Source organism: Python bivittatus, unplaced genomic scaffold, assembly GCF_059951505.1.
Source record: "Python bivittatus isolate LINGU-HERP-01145 unplaced genomic scaffold, Pbiv_v1 ctg000190_np1212, whole genome shotgun sequence".
Lineage (NCBI taxonomy): Eukaryota > Metazoa > Chordata > Lepidosauria > Squamata > Pythonidae > Python > Python bivittatus.
The window spans coordinates 3,924,699-3,943,532 of record NW_028277042.1 but is presented as its reverse complement, the minus strand read 5'-3'; the positions used below and the strand labels follow the sequence as shown (position 1 = coordinate 3,943,532).

Below are 18,834 nucleotides of genomic sequence, written 5' to 3'. Positions count from 1 at the left end.
AATAGGCAGCATTTCTTGGCCATTCTCCCAAAGTCGTTCCCACATACCAATACACAGATAGACCACATTGAGATGTGGTTGGAGAACAGCAGATGAGGGTGAGAAGGAACAGGGGGAAGTTATGGATCAAGCAGAGCTTGAACTTAAACTTTGAACAGAAGCCATTTGGCAAACAGGAAATTAACATCAGGATCCTCGGGAAAAAAATGCTTTCAAAATATACTACTACCTACTTGTCTAAAATGCCAGAAAACATCCAAGACTGCCTCACAATTCACCAAGTGAAAGGCAACCCTGGTTATTCAAATTTGCCATACCTGGTATCAAATGCAGTTAAGTATTCATGTCCCTCCTTCGTACTGAACTAGTAAGAACTTCTGGAGTCTAACCTTCTATAAAGGTGTGCCTTTTGGGATTGGTCCTGGAGATCCTAAATAAATCCAGTAAGAAAACATTTCCCAGGTTATTCTCTTGGTTTATCATTTCTATTTCTCTTTTGTTTTTAAAATTTCAGCCAGTTTCTTTTGTATATCCAATAAAGCATCCTTTTGCAAATCATTCTCTCATCCTGTCATTTGTAATTCCACTTTCGGTACTTTCTCTGTCTTGTCAGCTAAAATTTGTTCCACATTTGTCATTCTCTCATTGATGTCTTTTGGACATTGTCTATCCATAGAAGCAGATATCATTCCTGACAGCGATGATATCGTAGTTACTAATTTCTGGCTCCATTCTTCATCTTTAATATTTCTGATGTTATAACATTTTAAGTCATCTTCTACGAACCCATATTAACTGACATCAAGAACAGGCTCACATTTTTTTTTCCCTGAAAAAGAAGAAACTCTTTAGTCTCCTCTAGTGTCCAGTTTCTAAAATCATCACTTATCTTTGTTGTGACTTGCAATTTCCAGGATAGCCAAAGTGAGTCTGTTTCCCATGAGAAGCTGTTTACTTTTTATAGTTAATTCCAAAATCTTATGGTAAAAATTGATATTCCAAATTTATCTGGACCCTTAATCCATTTATAACTCTCTTAGATCAAAATCTTATTTAGCTTTTTGCTGTTTCTTACAAATTCTTTGAGTTTTTCAGCTTATAATTCATTTTTCTTTTGTTCAGACTTGACAATAAACTCACCAATGAAGACTTTTCAAACTTGTCATTTCAAAGGTCTCTAATACATTTGAAATGGTTTGTAGGCAATTTCCGAAAGTGATTAGAAAGTGAAGTTTGCAAACCTAGTGCCCTTTAAAAGGCTCTGCCATGGTTGCAAGCAAGTAGGATGACCCCGTCATCTCTTGGGGCTCAAACCTGTGGAAAACCACAGTCCTGCAGTCTCCTTGCGATGAGCAGGCTGTCTGGAGCACAGATGGGCAATCTCCCATCCTCTTCTTATCCAGAAAGATTCCAAGGAACGGTCCATGCACTTGTTCCTAGCTCTTTGCCGCGGTCATCAACTCCTCTGTCTCGGGTCTGTGTTAAGTTCGCCATATCCTCCCCTGGAAGTCTGGATTGTCAGGCCCAGCCCAAGAACAACAGTGAAACAGTCCAGTTGAGTACAGTTCTTTATTGCTTACACCTGATAGACAGAGTCTTGCCAAACTCAATCTTTTTTTTTTTTTTTTTGGTCTGCGCTCAGTCATTGCTGACCCTGCAGTGACTGCTTGGACGAGTCCTTGCAGTTTTCAAGGCAATTGTTTTTCGGAAGTGGTTTGCCAGAGCCTCCTTCCTAGAGCAGAGCCCAGCTGGCGAGCGCAGGAGGCGGGTTTCTGTTGCTTCGCGCCCTTTTCGGGCACGCGCGGTTTTTCACGCTTACTGGCAACTGCTCCCAACTCCTTTTTGCAAGGCACCGCCAGCATTTTTCCTCCCACCGGAGTGAGAGTACCCATTTATCTACTCACATGAGTTTTCGACCTGTTGGGTTGACAGGAACTGGGGAGGAAACAGGAGCTCACCCTGTTTAACGTGAAGGCTGGACTCGAACCGCTGAAGCGTCGACCATTTCTGGCCGGCAACTTTCAGCGTCATTAAGCCGCTGCGCCACCGCATCCCCCTTTAACTCAATCTATACTACAGCAACTAGTGGATATACCCTGGGAGATTCTAGGGAGTGGCTGTCCTGAACCTCTTTCGCCTCCTCCCACTCTCCCCTTGAGGACTCCATTGTCTCTTATCTCCTTTCGCCTCCTTGAATGCACCCCCTCTCTCCTGACAGCCTTGATCTCCCACTTCACTCTCCTCCTCGTAGATACATTCCATCACAGGATTTACTTTATGCCTTGACTGTAATTGTCACAAATTGTTCAGTACCCTTCTGTTTTTGCATGGCTTGCTTTCTATTTGATCTTAGAGAGATAAACAAACTCCTCATCAAGTCTTTACTCACATCCCAAGTAATTTCAGATATTAAGTTGATCGGGAAGAAACATTTTAGTTCCTCAAAACACTTCAATCTAATATCCTCTAAAAATAATAGTTCTTTAACAGTCTACATCAATGAAATTAATTAGCAGGAAATCAGAAATCCAACCAATATCTATCCTAGAATAGGTTTTGTGGACTGAAGAATATTAGGTATACTCTTTCTCACTGAGATGTTGGTATTTCCATAAAACCCATATCTATTTGCAAGTTATCTCCACCGTTTTTCCGCATCACCTTCCCAAAACAAATTTGTTTCTGCTCTGTTCAGCTTTCGGAGACACCTTCTACCAACAGGCAAACAGAAAGAATTAAAACCTTCTTTATGTAATAGAATAATAATAGAATAATAATAGAATAATAGCTTGCACAGGTCCTGACATAGATATACACACACATGCAATATCTATACATACTTGTCAATATACATGTATGTATTTGTGCATTTGTGTATATATGTGCATATATGTATGTATTTGTGCATTTAAAAACACATACCCTTACTGTTAAGGTTTTATGCAATTGTATTGTTGTATTGTATAAAATTGTATTGCATTGTATTTTGTATTTTACATAATTATATTGTATTTTATATAATTGTATTGTATTGTATTGCCTGGCCTTATGGCTGTAATAGAGTGATTTGATTTGATTTGATTTGATTTGATTTGATTTGATTTGATTTGATTTGATTTGATTTGATTCGATTCGATTCGATTCGAAAGAAGTGTACTCTCCCCTACCACCCGTGCGCACATCTCAAGGCAGGAAAGATCGACCATCCGAAACATGAACAGTTCATGCAGAAAAGAGTGCACAGAAAGAGCCAGAGAAAGCCAAGAACCCAACTCTATTTTGGCAAGATGGAAATTCCAGGTTCTTTTGACCTAGGACTCATCTCTCTTTGACTGAAAACAACATAATAATGGAGGTTCATTTAGACTTTTAATGTATGGAGGCGCTTCATGTGTGAAAAGGTCTAGCAACTGTATACAGGAAGATCCTCATGGTGTCTGCTTCTTGACCTGGCCTTGCTTGTTGGGATGACTGGCAAACAGCAAGGCAGGGGGCCCTGAGAAGCCAAGAGCCTCTTTGTCACCCACCCAGAACATTTCCCCTGTCCTGTAATGGCCCCAGATTCTCATGCCAGGAGGAGCAATTTCATAAACCCGTTGTGCACTCTGCTCTTCTCCATTCTGCCTTCCAGTAACCTTGAACAAAGAGAGCAGAGACCTGGAAAGTGAATTCCATCATCATCATAAACAAGACTGATCATCCACTGGATCATTCAGCATAAGGTAGCACTTTATTTCTAAACAAGATATTAAGTGGTAAAGTTGAAGTAGAGATGGCCGCTGGCTGTTGGAGAGAATGAGGCTGTCTTGCAGATGCTCACTTAGATCTATTCACTTGGCTGGCGACATTTCAGCGACACCTTAAAGGGAGATGGGGATTGTGTAATCGCAAAGTGTGGTGTAAAATCTGGAGCTTGCGATTTATTTGGCCACGACAACTGGAAGTTTCTGAGAATGCTGGTGAAGAAGAGGAAGAGCTCCATCCGAGCCAGGTTTTCCCCTAAGCAGACTCTTGGTCCTGAAAAGTCAAAGTGAAGGAGAAGAGAGCAGCCATTCAGCCAGCTGAAAGCTCCAACCTTTTTCAACAGCTGGACCTGTTTGGTCCTCCACACAATGATCCCAAATCTCACCAGGTTGTCAAAGTTTCTGAGTTTTTTTGCCTACTTCCCCTCTCTAAAGGACTTACTTTGGATGCAGCAAGTCTTCTATTGCTTAGACTGATATTCTCAGGTCGGGATTCATTTCCTTCCTCTCTTTTCCTGCTTGACTCTGACCTGGGCAGTTCAGGTGCTTACCTGTCACGTTCTTTCTCCCTCAGGCAGAGAGCGCAATTCAGGCTCTTCGCTGTACAAACACTTAACTAACTCAGCCTTTCTTGTGACAGGCCATTTTTCTCAATAAAGATTAGATGTATTGTTCTTTCAAGCCTGCAATGATGCTAAACCCTCTGGTCCAGACTAGTGCAAATATCCCAACTGCTGCAATTCTTGCAATCTGATCCCTTCCTCGCAGTAAACACTATTAGAGGAAACCTCCTGTGAGCATCTTGCCAGGAAGAATCTATTTCCTCTGAGGCAGCTGCTAAGAGCCAGACACGAGGATTGTCTGAAGGTGGTTCAGGAATTTACCATTTCCTCTGCTGTATCTTGGCCCACCATCTCCAAGGAGAGATTCACACAGAAAACCTCCCACAATGCTTTCACAGGCACAGGTGATGAGGTACCCAAAGTGAATTCCATGGCCTCAAGGAAACATTTTTCAGCTGTTTTGGAATGACCGCATTCAACATGGTTATCTGTATTTTTTTTAATGCCATTTCCATATAGGACACTGAACTATAAGCTGTGTCCAGGAGCTGATTTCCATAGGTCTCTAAAGAAAGGTTGGGTAGCTTGGGGCTCAGTGTGGCGCAAGAATTTCCACTAAAAGTTTGTGTTTGTGTGTGTGTGTGTGGGTGTGTGTAGGAGAGAGAGAGAGAGAGAGATGGAATAATTCACCTGCTGAAAATGCCAAAAAGGCTTCCGGCTTCACAAACTCTCCCCTTTCATTCAGGAAGTTGGAGGGGTTGAACTCATCTGGGAACTTCCACTGAGATTCATCACAATGGGCAGACTGCAGATTGACCAAAACCATGGTGTCCTGCACAAGCCAAGACAAGGAGGTCAGGTGGAAGAATGCCCTCGTGGTCAGACCTGGCTCAGAATGCTACTGGCTAAGCTTTCAGATAGACCCCATTGAGCTGTGGTTGAAGAACAGGTGATGAGGGTGAGAAGGAACAGGGAGGAGTTATGGATCAAGCAGAGCTGAACTCAGTATTAGGAAAAAGGGGGGCAAGAACCAAGGCAGAAGATGTGGTCAGATACATTACCATGAGCTACCATCCACCACTCATAAGGAAGAATTGCTCAGGTTTCAGAAGCCATCTTTGCTGCAAGATCTTTAGAGAAGCCCAGGAAATTATGCCAACTTGCCAAAGCACACAAGAGAAAAATTGGTCAATAGGGCTATTGCACCTTCATAAAAGGAGCTCCAAATATTCTTATCATTTGACTGTGACTTTGTCTTCCCTCCATAGGAAAGAACAGGACTGACCACAGCTTCTTCCTTTGTCTTGCTCTTACATAGAAACACACTCCTCAGATCAGAAAGATACAGATCGACATGTGCAGATTCACCAAGGCTTCACTTCATGGGAGACAATTAAAGGTTTCTGCTGTTACCTTGGGAATTGTATATCCAAAGAGCTGTACATCCTTAATGGGTGCGTGAGGTATTCCAAGAGCAGCAACATTTGAAATGCGTTGGATTTCATGAATGACGGCATTTGTGTAGGGCAAGTGTTCTCTATCTTCATATTTCAGGCTTGCATTGTTTCCCAGAACAGCGTTTATTTCCTTCCAGCATTTCTCTGAGGAACCAAGAACTCGGTTACCTTCTGGAAAACATTTCACTGACTCTGTGTAGACATGGTTGGTATTCTTTCCAGCCAGGTGACCAACAGAAGTGATGAGATTGCAGCTGTCAGGATTCCCAGCCATGACAATCACTCCCCAGTTCAGGACCATTCCTCATTTGGCATAATAAGTGAAGGCATAACTCTCGCAAGTCAAGAACACAGTTTGATCATTCTTTACCTTGGATCTCTGGGAAGGCCATCAAATAGAGGAATCCCCACCGAAGTGTTCCTGCTGTCGTCTCTGTTCCAGCCACGAATAGTTCAGAAACTGAAATTCGTAGTTGCTCTTCTTCAAAACTGGAACCTTTCCTCTCTGCCTTTTGTTAGTGAAAACAAAGAATGTTATTAAAATGTAATGGAAAAACGATCTTCTTCCACTCATGTATTGTTTTTAATACAGTTGGTAACATCAATTTAAAATGGGATTTCATTCTGAAAAATATGACTAAAATGGAAAAGGAAGTAGGGAGAGGACAAACAAGGATGTTCTTCCAGGGACAACTCATCATGATAGAAACAGTTCAGGGAGAGTTTGAGGGTCCCCCAGAGCTGGCAAAGGGGCCTTTCCTCCCGCTCCTCCCTCTGTTGCATCCGGATGGACAGATCTGTGTTAGCTGGCTGGGTTTGCACAACATGCAAAGCAAAGGCACATAGCTGCGCTCACACATCATGTCCCCAAGGCAAAAAGTGGACTTGGCACAAGATCTAGGAAAGTCATCCTATCAATATTTTTGTTTTATTTTCATGAGGCATAAAGTTAGAAAAACAGATTCAAGATGAGAGGAAAAGAAAAGAATACAAAGCCAAAAACAAGAGACTGAGAAACCCACCTTTTGTATTTCTTCCAAATATGCATCAGTTAAATCCCGAGGTTCTCCGAGAACGAGGGTCGCCTTGTGCTCTTCCACCTCTTTTTCAATGAAATCATCTATTTTCTTCATTGTTGTTAGTATTCTCTGATGGGGCAGGGGAAGCCGCCTCACTAAGGGCATGGCATTGTAAAGCTGCCAGGAAACAGAAGAAAAGCCATCACTGATTAATTGACCATGATGGAGTCTTCTTCCTGGGTATGTTGAGCAGCAAAAAAAATCCCTTCTGTTGTAAAGGCTTCATGTAAATAGCTCTTATTCACAATTTGATAGGGTATCAAATTTCCAAGTAAGGTAAAATTTCAGTGCAGAAATTTGCCCTAATTAAATCTGAATAATGGCAGCTTTGGACCAAAGCACTCATAAAGAGCCTTCACCCACTTTCCTGGCACTCTGATGAGAGACTGTTCTAATTGCAAGGAAAATCAGAAAGTTTTCCAAAATGTGTGAGACATGGAAATGCAAATTCCCAGTAATTGTGCATTAAGTATGAACATTCATCTGGATTCTTGTTAAGGATACCAAGGCCCAGGGTCCCACTGCCATTTCAGAACTTTGATGCATCACATCCAGCAGAGTTTTGAGGAGGGTGTCGTCATATTCAAATCGTTTCCCAAATATTAAGATAGAAATTACGTTGGCAACCGCAATGTCCACAAGCTCATAAGGATCAAAGGGCAAACCTGTCAAATGAAACAGATGAAAAGAGATCTCTATAGATCCATCCTGGTACATGTTCCTTTAGAGGATTTTAAATTTTTAAAAAACTACATCTAAAAGTTTTAGCCCTGCAAGGTAGTTCAGACAAGTAGCACAACCGGGACTAACAGCTCTACCTAATGTCCAATTGAAAAAACTGCTTGGGGACTATCAATGCAGAGAACGTGTCTATGACATTATCATTAATATATATCTTTTTGGGGAGCAACAAAAATTAGGAGAAAGGCTCCATGCATTGAAGGAGGTGGTGAATGAACCGTCAACAGAATGCATTTCTCCTAAGGCAAATGTTGCTGCTCTTCAGTGATTCAGAACCTGAGTAATCCTTGAGATTTCTGCTTTCCATCAAGAATGGCTAAATATGTATTCTTAGTCCAATCTCAATTTGTTGCCGTGTTGGACTTAACTCCATTGCAAACATTGCCTTTTAATCCCATACTTCTGGAGATCATCACATTGAGGAAAGGCTACTAGGCCATCACAGGGGCAGCATGGAGCATGGTGGGAGGTGGGCCCAGTGAAGGATGGCAAAGAGCGTTCCATGAAAACAGAGGTTGGCAACTAGGTATGTTTCCTAGGCCGGCCGTTTTATATATGATGACTCTCCCACCTTCTCCCAGTTTTCTATAGAGATCCAAAAGCATTCTCAGAATTTTAATTAATAGCTTCCAGCTAAGAAAGTTACAGGACTCCCACTTTACAAATATGCCAAGCATAGAGACAAAATGAACAGTGTGTCTTATTTTGGTCAATGGGGCTTGGAATTTTGGGCAACCAGAATTCTGAGCTTCTCCCACTCTGCTTCAATACATGCACCCAGTGGTCAATTTGGAGGGCAACTGAATTGTGTCCTCTGGAAAAAGAATCAACACTGAAGTGACGATTCCACAACCATCCCATCCTGTCCCAGGAGAACCTACTCATCTTGTCAGTGAATGCCTTAATCAAATAATTTGCCTCCTCCAAGATCTTTTCTTCCATTGATTTCTTGCCCAATCCAAAGTTTCTGAGAAGCATCAGTGAAAACCTTCTTTGCTCCTTCCATGCTTCACCGTATCTTATTGTCAATAAACCTAAAAAATCATCCAAAAGTCATTCACCTGTATCTTGCTTATCAGTAGTGACTGACTGACTGATTGATAGATTGATTGATTGATTGATCGATCTATAAAACATAGGTGTATTTTCAAAATGGATATCATTAAATGAACAGAGATTGACTATAGTTACACAATTTATGCTCAATTAATGAAAGATAAGCATGCCAATCAACATATACTGAGTATTGTTTTCATAGTATAAGAAAGAAGTATGAGGTTTTTCAGCTGAATGCCAAAATCTCTAGTATATTATTATTCATCAGTGTTTAAAAAGAAAACATGAGAAGGGAGTAATTCTAACATTTCAAGACATTATTCCTTCTCTTACTGAAAACTTTTGGTCAGCACTCCAGAATGCAGAGGAAATAGGATATTGGTATTTAGACAACAGAATGGATAACTTGGGGTCTTCCCAAGACCAAACAGGCATTTGGAAAAAAAGGGGGGGGGCTTGGAAATTACATTCAGTTACCTTTTTTTTTACTGAGGACATCCATTATAGGAAAGTCTGCCCTCCCAGCAAATTCTGTGCCTTTTATCACGAGGACCTCTTTTGCTGAAGGAAATCCATGAGTTACGACTGCAGGTGTTCCTCCAAGATAAAGACTGAAGACAGGACCATATTTTTTTCCTAGCTGAAATGAAGTAGCCAGGATTAGCATAGAGGCCTTAGGAAATTAGTTGGGGCCAAACACTGCAATCTTGCAACATAAAATGTCATCAAGGCTGAGATTGAGAAACCTACCCAGAGCTCCCTCCTACTCCATTGCCCACAATGTTCGGCCAATCCTCCTTCCTATTCATGCATAGAGGTAATTGTAAGCATTCTATATGCAAAACTTTAATGGGACCCTGTAGCAAGAGAGTGATTTTTATCTCATCTGGTAGAAGTTCAGAATGTTTTTCTTGACCAACCATTTTTCTTAGAAGAAGTGTTGGAACCAAACTGCAGTGCAGGAGCATCAAGGAAGGGACTGAGACATTACGCCTCCCTTCAAATGTTCAGCCACTCCCCTTTTCTCTTCATTTTTTTTTTTTAGTATTAATTTTATTATGTTTTCAAAAAATGTTAAAGTACAGAACAATCAAGAAAAAGGAAGAAAAGAGAAAAAAACATAGAAAAGAAAGAGTAGTCCCCTTTCTCTTCATGTAGAAGTGCAATTCTGGGCAATCTTTGTGTAGAGCTAAGGAGATTATGGGCTTCGCTTGGACGAATATCTTCCATAAAGTGACTGATGTGCCTGCAGGAAAGGGAGATCTAGGAGATGACTTGTGAACCAGAGTGGTATTTTGGGGCTGAAAACATGTCATTTCCAGAGCTGGCAGGCACAAGATTACTGAAACACTCTTGAGTGGATTGCCAAGACCCTAGGAGAATGGAGATGGAGGAGATCATGGAATGGGACATACCGATTCCGGGCAGATGGGCCTAAGGGCCTCTTCTGAGGATGGCAACATTCTGCTAGCCTCAGACATTTCCAGCCAAGCATAATTAATACCCTTCTTTAACTGTGATACACAGGAGAGCTTTCAAACGTGCTCCCCACACAAGTGAATTTAATAGGCATTCTGACTTTAGAAAAGCCTTACCTTCCAATATAATGTTATGAATAAAGGAGAAAAACATGACAAAAAGGGTTTTTTCCCCCTTGTGTTGTCTGATCATTTCCCAAGGACCGAAAGCCTCGTGAGAAAGAGGATCAAAGCAGCCCTACCCTAACAAAAGTACAAATAAACACGGCACTAAAGGACACAGAGTCTGGTTTGTCATCCCATATCTCTAAACACCATCTTCCTTCTAATAAATCTGCCAACGAGGCTCTGTGAGAACCCAGCTTGTTTGAGAGTGAGGCGCTGCTACGGGACATGGGAGACCCCCTTTCCCAAGGGCTCAGGGCCTTTGGCCCCACTTTTCTAAGGACAGGCCAGAAACACGCAGGGACAAAATGGGAAAACTCTTCCCTTCACTAACTCTCACCACTTCTAAGCATCCAAACAGCTCCTGGGTGCAAAGGCAAAGTGCAAACTCCCACGATTACCCCCTTATTACCAAAGCTTTTTTGCAAGAGCCTCATCGTTAGAGCCTGCTTAAGGATCCTAAGTACCCTCCTTCAGCATAACTCTGAATGGTTGTGAATGCTCTTTAACCAAGGACTATCTGTAATAGATTTGCTGTTTATTCACCTGTACTTGATTCTTCTATCTCTGCCATCTATCTTTTCTATTATTTCAAAATATAAAACAATGAAATTGGGAGAGAGGAGAGAAAAAAGTATTGACTGACTTTAGATTCAGTTTCAGCTGAATCTCTAGACAGTCAATTCTTTTTTCTCTCCTAAGCTACTCATTCAGGCCAATATATTACACCCTTCTTTAGCCTTCTAAAGTACCAAATTTCTCCAATAGTTTTTGGAACGTGAGGGCTTCATTTGGAAACTTTGAAGAGAACTGAATTCTCCTTAAAGAGCAAATGAATCTTTCAGAATTTCAGTTCCATCAGGAATTAGGACTCTTCTACATCAAATGGCAGATATTTTCACATCTCCATAAGATTCTAAATGTTTTTCTCTAAATCCTGTGGCAAGCAAAAATTGTGTCCCATGCAGAAAAGTTAACAGACAGAGCCATCCCTTTTCAGTTCTTTCTGCAGGAGCAAAACCTTTGGCAGATTCACTCCATGGAAGTTTAATCTGGGAGCAAATAAGGAGCCTTACCTGATCCAAGTCCTTCAAAAGGTTCCCCATCCTGACCTGAAGCAGATTCCCAATCAGAGGCAGGCGCCAAGGCCCCGGAGGGAAACCTTTGGGACGTCTGCTCTTCCAGAAACAGAGGAATAGCAGGGAAAGAACAACCAGCCAGCTGAAAACATCCATGTTGAAAGCAGGGAAGCCTCGCTCTCTCTTTCTCTGCTGCTGTGTCTCTGGCACATCAGCCAATGATTAAATCTTTAAGGTCTCAATGAAAGGAAAACTTCGAACAGAAGCCAGATGGCACAAGCTGCCATTTGGCAAACAGGAAATTAACATCAGGATCCTCGGGAAAAAAATGCTTTCAAAATATACTACTACCTACTTGTCTCAAACACCAGAAAACATTTCACCCAAGACTGCCTCACATTCACCAAGTGAAAGGCAACCCTGGTTATTCAAATTTGCCATACCTGGTATCAAATGCAGTTAAGTATTATGTCCCTCCTTCGTACTGAACTAGTAAGAACTTCTGGAGTCTAACCTTCTATAAAGGTGTGCCTTTTGGGATTGGTCCTGGAGATCCTAAATAAATCCAGTAAGAAAACATTTCCCAGGTTATTCTCTTGGTTTATCATTTCTATTTCCCTTTTGTTTTTAAAATTTTTCTATTTCCCTTTTGTTTTTAAAATTTTTTAAATTTCATCCAGTTTCTTTTGTATATCCAATAAATCATCCTTTTGCAAATCATTCTCTCATCCTGTCATTTGTAGTTCCACTTTCGGTACTTTCTCTGTCTTGTCAGCTAAAATTTGTTCCACATTTGTCATTCTCTCATTGACGTCTTTTGGACATTGTCTATCCATAGAAGCAGATATCATTACTGACAGCGATGATATCGTAGTTACTAATTTCTGGCTCCATTCTTCATCTTTAATATTTCTGATGTTATAACATTTTAAGTCATCTTCTACGAACCCATATTAACTGACATCAAGAACAGGCTCACTTTTTTTTTTCCTGAAAAAAGAAGAAACTCTTTAGTCTCCTCTAGTGTCCAGTTTCTAAAATCATCACTTATCTTTGTTGTGACTTGCAATTTCCAGGATAGCCAAAGTAAGTCTGTTTCTCATGAGAAGCTATTTATTTTTATAGTTAATTCCAAAATCTTATGGTAAAAATTGATATTCCAAATTTATCTGGACCCTTAATCCATTTATAACTCTCTTAGATCAAAATCTTATTTAGCTTTTTGCTGTTTCTTACAAATTCTTTGAGTTTTTCAGCTTATAATTCATTTTTCTTTTGTTCAGACTTGACAAAAACTCACCAATGAAGACTTTTCAAACTTGTCATTGCAAAGGTCTCTAATACATTTAAGATGGTTTGTAGGCAATTTCCAAAAGTGATTAGAAAGTGAAGTTTGCAAACCTAGTGCCCTTTAAAAGGCTCTGCCATGGTTGCAAGCAAGTAGGATGACCCCGTCATCTCTTGGGGCTCAAACCTGTGGAAAACCACAGTCCTGCAGTCTCCTTGCGATGAGCAGGCTGTCTGGAGCACAGATGGGCAATCTCCCATCCTCTTCTTATCCAGAAAGATTCCAAGGAACGGTCCACGCACTCGTTCCTAGCTCTTTGCCGCGGTCATCAACTCCTCTGTCTCGGGTCTGTGTTAAGTTCGCCATATCCTCCCCTGGAAGTCTGGATTGTCAGGCCCAGCCCAAGAACAACAGTGAAACAGTCCAGTTGAGTACAGTTCTTTATTGCTTACACCTGATAGACAGAGTCTTGCCAAACTCAATCTATACTACAGCAACTAGTGGATATACCCTGGGAGATTCTAGGGAGTGGCTGTCCTGAACCTCTTTCGCCTCCCACACTCCCCTTGAGGACTCCATTGTCTCTTATCTCCTTTCCCCTCCTTGAATGCACCCCCTCTCTCCTGACAGCCTTGATCTCCCACTTCACTCTCCTCCTCGTAGATACATTCCATCACAGGATTTACTTTATGCCTTGATTGTAATTGTCACAAATTGTTCAGTACCCTTCTGTTTTTGCATGGCTTGCTTTCTATTTGATCTTAGAGAGATAAACAAACTCCTCATCAAGTCTTTACTCACATCCCAAGTAATTTCAGATATTAAGTTGATCGGGAAGAAACTTTTTAGTTCCTCATAACACTTCAATCTAATATCCTCTAAAAATAAAAGTTCTTTAACAGTCTACATCAATGAAATTAGTTAGCAGGGAATCAGAAATCCAACCAATATCTATCCTAGAATAGGTTTTGTGGACTGAAGGATATTAGGTATACTCTTTCTCACTGAGATGTTGGTATTTCCATAAAACCCATATCTATTTGCAAGTTATCTCCACCGTTTTTCCCCATCACCTTCCCAAAACAAATTTGTTTCTGCTCTGTTCAGCTTTCGGAGACACCTTCTACCAACAGGCAAACAGAAAGAATTAAAACCCTCTTTATGTAATTTGTTCCAAACCCTGGTTTGGAAACAATGAAAGCCAACGTTTGCATAATTACAATACATTTTAAACAAGAAAAAACAGGTTCATAAAGTTGAGCTCCTGTTGAACTGAACCCAGCACTGTCTGTAGGCTTCACGCAGATTTTAGAAGGCACCAGGACAACGATCCCCTTCATGGATCACTGCCTTGTCGTGGTGAAGGGGCTTGCGTAACTCAGTGAAGCCATGAGCTATACCGTGCAGGGCCACCCAAGACAGACAGGTCATGACAGAGAGTTCTGACAAAATGTGGTCCACTGGAGAAGGAAATGGCATCCCACTCCAGTATCCTTGCCAAGAAAACCCCATGGACAATGTTAAAAGGCTAAAAGATATGACGCCGGAAGATGAGCCCCTCAGGTCGGAAGGTGTCCAATATGCTACTGGGGAAGAGCGGAGGGCAATTCCAAGTAGCTCCAGAAAGAGTGAAGCGGCTGGGCCAAAGCCGAAAGGACGTTCAGCTGTGGATGTATCTGGAAGCGAAAAGAAGGTCCGATGCTGTAAAGAACAATATTGTATAGGTACCTGGAATGTAAGATCTATGAACCAAGGCAAGCTGGATGTGGTCAAACATGAGATGACAAGATTGAACATCGACATCTTGGGAATCAGCGAACTGAAATGGACGGGAATGGGTGAATTTAATTCGGGTGACCATTATATCTACTACTGTGGGCAAGAAACCCTTAGAAGAAATGGAGTTGCACTCATAGTCAATAAGAGAGTGGGAAAGGCAGTAATGGGGTACAACCTCAAAAACGACAGAATGATCTCAGTGCGTATCCAAGGCAAACCATTCAATATCACAGTCATCCAAGTCTATGCCCCAACCACTGATGCTGAAGAAGCTGAAGTTGACCGCTTCTACGAAGACCTACAACACCTTCTAGAACTAGCACCAAAAAAAGATGTCCTTTTCATCATAGGGGATTGGAATGCTAAAGTAGGAAGTCAAGGAGTAATCAGAATAACAGAGAGTTCCAGAAAAATATCTACTTCTGCTTCATTGACTATGCAAAAGCCTTTGATTGTGTGGATCACAACAAACTGTGGCAAATTCTTAAAGAGATGGGAGTACCAGACCACCTTACCTGTCTCCTGAGAAATCTGTATGCGGGCCAAGAAGCAACAGTCAGAACCGGTCATGGAACAACCGATTGGTTCAAAATAGGGAAAGGTGTACGACAAGGCTGTATACTGTCACCCTGCTTATTTAACCTATATGCAGAGTACATCATGAGAAATGCCAGGCTGGAAGAATCACAAGCCGGAATTAAGATTGCAGGGAGAATCATCAACAACCTCAGATATGCGGACAATACCACCCTAATGGCAGAAAGTGAAGAAGAACTAAAGAGCCTCTTGATGAGGGTGAAAGAGGAGAGTGCAAAAGCTGGCTTGAAACTCAACATTAAAAAATCTAAGATCATGGCATCTGGACCCATCAATTCCTGGCAAATAGAAGGGGTAGAAATGGAAGCAGTAACAGACTTCATTTATTTGGGCTCCAAGATCACCGCAGACGGAGACTGCAGCCATGAAATTAAAAGATGCTTGCTCCTTGGGAGGAAAGCTATGGCAAGCCTAGATAGCATATTAAAAAGCAGAGACGTCACCTTGCCGACAAAGATCCGCATAGTCAAAGCTATGGTTTTTCCAGTAGTAATGTATGGCTGTGAGAGCTGGACCATAAAAAGGCCGAGCACCGAAGAATTGATGCCTTTGAACTGTGGTGCTGGAGAAGACTCTTGAGAATCCCCTGGACTGCTAGGAGGTCAAACCAGTCAATCTTAAAGGAAATCAACCCTGATTGCTCATTGGAAGGATCGATAATGAAGCTCAAGCTCAGATATTTTGGTCACCTAATGCGAAGAGAGATCTCTTTGGAGAAGACCCTGATGCTGGGAAAGATTGAAGGCAAAAGGAGAAGAGGACGGCAGAGGATGAGATGGTTAGATAGCATCACTGAAGCAATGAGCATGAAACTGAGCAAACTCAGGGAGGCAGTGAAGGACAGGAAGGCCTGGCGCAATATGGTTCATGGGGTCACGAAGAGTCAGACACGACTTAACGACTAAACAACAGGACAACGATTCAAAGGAAAAACCCAAACAACCAAAAAAATAGGACATCCTGGCCCTGATCACGTCTCCCCTACCAACACCACCCCCAAAAAAGCCCCATAAGGTGCACAACCGGGTCACACATAGACGTTTCCTCATCCCTTGGTAAGCAACATTTGCAAGCTTTTCCCTGCTGTAAGTTTACCTTAAATTATACTCATGTGATAAGGGTTGATATCTGCAAGAATCAGAGTCCAAAGTTTCACATTATTGGTTTCGATCTCTGGGCGTTACTTTCAGGCTGGTTTGGAGCCAGGCATTTATGCCCAGAGAACTCTGTGTTCTGTGTTGGAATCAGGCCAGGAATAGAGCTGTGGAAAAGGCTGCGATTTTCATCCAGCCTTGGCTGAGCTACGTAAGTGTTACAATTGCAGGGAATCCTTTCTTCAGGCAATATAAATGCTGGGCTTTCTTAATCTATTTCTTTACACAATGCTATTAAATGACCTGTTTAAAGCTGTCCTAGATAGAGGTTAAGCAAACACCCAAGGGACTGCAATAGGTCTTCTTCCAAGCCTCCCAGAGGAGTTTTCTAAGCAGTGAGTGACAAAACTCAGAGAGCCCAGTACAGATGTGCCCTAGGACCCTCCTTAGTTTTCCTGAGAGTAAAAGGAGAGGAGGGGAGAAATACTTCAGGCTTGCAGGATTCTGTTAATGTAACATTACAACAAAGAGAGAGCTGGTCCTCCTGGTTCTGCTTCTTATCTCGACTACCTCACAGGGTTAGAATAATAGTAAGTATGTTGTGTTTGCATCACAGCCTTGCAGCCCTATAAGGTAGACCAGACTAAGAAATTTGAAGCATTTGAATGGGACCTTCAAATAGAAAGGGAAAAACAACAGTTGTTAGATCTTTCAGTTTCTCTTCAAGAAGGATCAACTGGGCAGTTTAATTCCCCGCTAACCTCCAACTGTGCTTCTCCAGCTAGGTGAATAGCAGTGGTCATATACGATCCAAAGTTCCTCTAACGTCAAGGAAGCAGCTACCTCCAGCACGCAAAATTGCTCATTTCAAACAAAACAGATTGCTCTCCATATTTCTCTGAACAGACTCAATTCTGCTCACTGGATCTCTAAAAGAGCAAGCGGAGTTTCTCTGGGACAACTCCTCCATTGCCAGTATCAACAGACGGATTTTTGGCAGTCGAATGGCTCCCAACTTCACCAGATAGCAAACAAATGTTGCTGACCTTTCCGCAGTCTATTATTCCTCCAGTGCTACTTAAAATGAAACCATGTTTAGCCACATTTCAATTCTCTCCTAGTAGAGTTTTTTGTGATGCAAAAATAATTTCTCTAGTAAGATCCATCCCACCTGGATTCTATCACTCTTCAAGCAGCATATTTCCTCCTCTCCTCTCTTCTACCAAAGATAGATGATGTCAAGAGACCTTTACTGGCTACTATGGCCACAGCTGAGCCACTGAATAGTCTCCCAACATCCCTAACCTTTGCCCTCCTATGGCAGATGAAGAGCTGGCAGGAGGTCCTCTTAATCCTCTCTCTCCTTGCCTCCATGTGGCAGAAGGGGAGTTAGCTGGAGCATGTCAGGCCATGTCTCCTGGTATGGAGCCCACTACAAAAGTTGCTGCAGCTACCCCACTTTTGGCAGCTTTGGGGGGAGCCTGCAATTGTATGCAGGAAGGACCTTGGGAGACAGGGGGAAGAGCCACAGCCAGGGCACCGTGGGGCTTTCACCTTGGCCACGCCAGATGCACGGCCCTCATCAGTCCCCGTTGGACGCCAGAAGAATACTCCGGTGCCCCAGCCCCTATGCCCGTGTGGGGAAGGCCCAGTAGAGTCTTTGAGCCACAGGCTTCCCTGCTGTTCCCCTCACAGGGACTCTAGGAAGACTCTCACCCACCCCAACCTGAGGACATTTCCAGGCAGAGAGCACAACTTTTATTTGTCACTCCTCTTATCTGATAAGAACCAAAATATATCTTCCCATGTTGCCCAGATTTGTGTGTTTTGTATTAGCTTCCTGTTTTACCTGTAGTTGAAGATTCTGACTTCCTTACTTACTGGTATTTTATGTTATTCCATTCTATCATTATTGCACTTTTCTATTCTGTATTTCATTCTTATTTCTTGTTACATATCTAATATCTATACATACTTGTCAATATATATGTATGTATTTGTCCATTAAACACACATACCCTTACTGTTTAGGTTTTATATAATTGTATTGTTGTATTGTATATAATTGTATTGTATTGTATTTTGTATTTTATATAATTGTATTGTATTTTATATAATTGTATTCTATTGTATTGTCCGGCCTTATGGCTGTAATAGAGTGACTTGATTTGATTTGATTTAATTTGATTCGAAAGAAGTGTACTCTCCCCCACCACCCATTTGCACATCCCAAGGCAGAAAAGATCAACCATCCGAAGCATGAACAGTTCCTGCAGAAAAGAGTGCACAGAAAGAGCCAGAGAAAACAAATCACCCAACTCCATTTTGGAAGGGAGAAATTCCAGGTTCTTTTGACCCAGGATTCCTCTCCCTTTGACTGAAGACAACATGGAATTCTCTCAGCTTCTGCTTCCATAATAATGGAGATCTTTGGCCACATATAAAACATGGAGGTGTATGGAGGCTCTGCATGTGTGAAAAGGAGTTATCTAGCAACTGTATACAGGAAGATCCTCATGGTGTCTGTTTCTTGACCTGGCCTTGCCTGTTAGGTTGACTGGCAAACAGCAAGGCAGGTGGACCCCCAGAAGCCAAGAGCCCGTTTGTCACCTCCCCTCCACGGCCCCGGATTCTCATGCCAGGAGGAGCCATTTCATAAACCAGCTGTGCACTCTGCTCTTCTCCATTCTTCCTTCCAGTAACCTTGAAGAAAGA

General features: G+C 41.9%; 1 protein-coding gene across 1 annotated transcript; it reads right to left on the bottom strand.

Moving 5' to 3' along the window:
- Positions 1-3,716: 3,716 nt before the first annotated feature.
- On the bottom strand, positions 3,717-11,561 carry LOC103049066 (cytochrome P450 2J2-like). The gene is made up of 9 exons (XM_088135964.1): positions 11,359-11,561; positions 9,117-9,279; positions 8,465-8,617; positions 7,347-7,507; positions 6,786-6,959; positions 6,134-6,272; positions 5,720-5,907; positions 4,997-5,138; positions 3,717-4,017 (listed from the first exon to the last, which is right to left on the bottom strand). The coding sequence occupies exons 1-9, from the start codon at positions 11,515-11,517 to the stop codon at positions 3,827-3,829; spliced, it is 1,470 nt and encodes a 489-aa protein (XP_087992090.1). The 5' UTR covers positions 11,518-11,561; the 3' UTR covers positions 3,717-3,826.
- Between the last annotated feature and the right edge of the window lie 7,273 nt (positions 11,562-18,834).

Coding starts and splice junctions, on each gene's coding strand:
- LOC103049066 (XM_088135964.1), bottom strand. CDS start 11,517: ATGGATGTTTTCAGCTGGCTGGTTGTTCTTTCCCTGCTATTCCTCTGT. Junction 9,280..11,358: donor TTTTGAAGGACTTGGATCAG/GTAAGGCTCCTT, acceptor ACTTCATTTCAG/CTAGGAAAAAAATATGGTCC. Junction 4,018..4,996: donor CTTTTTGGCATTTTCAGCAG/GTGAATTATTCC, acceptor TTGACTTTTCAG/GACCAAGAGTCTGCTTAGGG.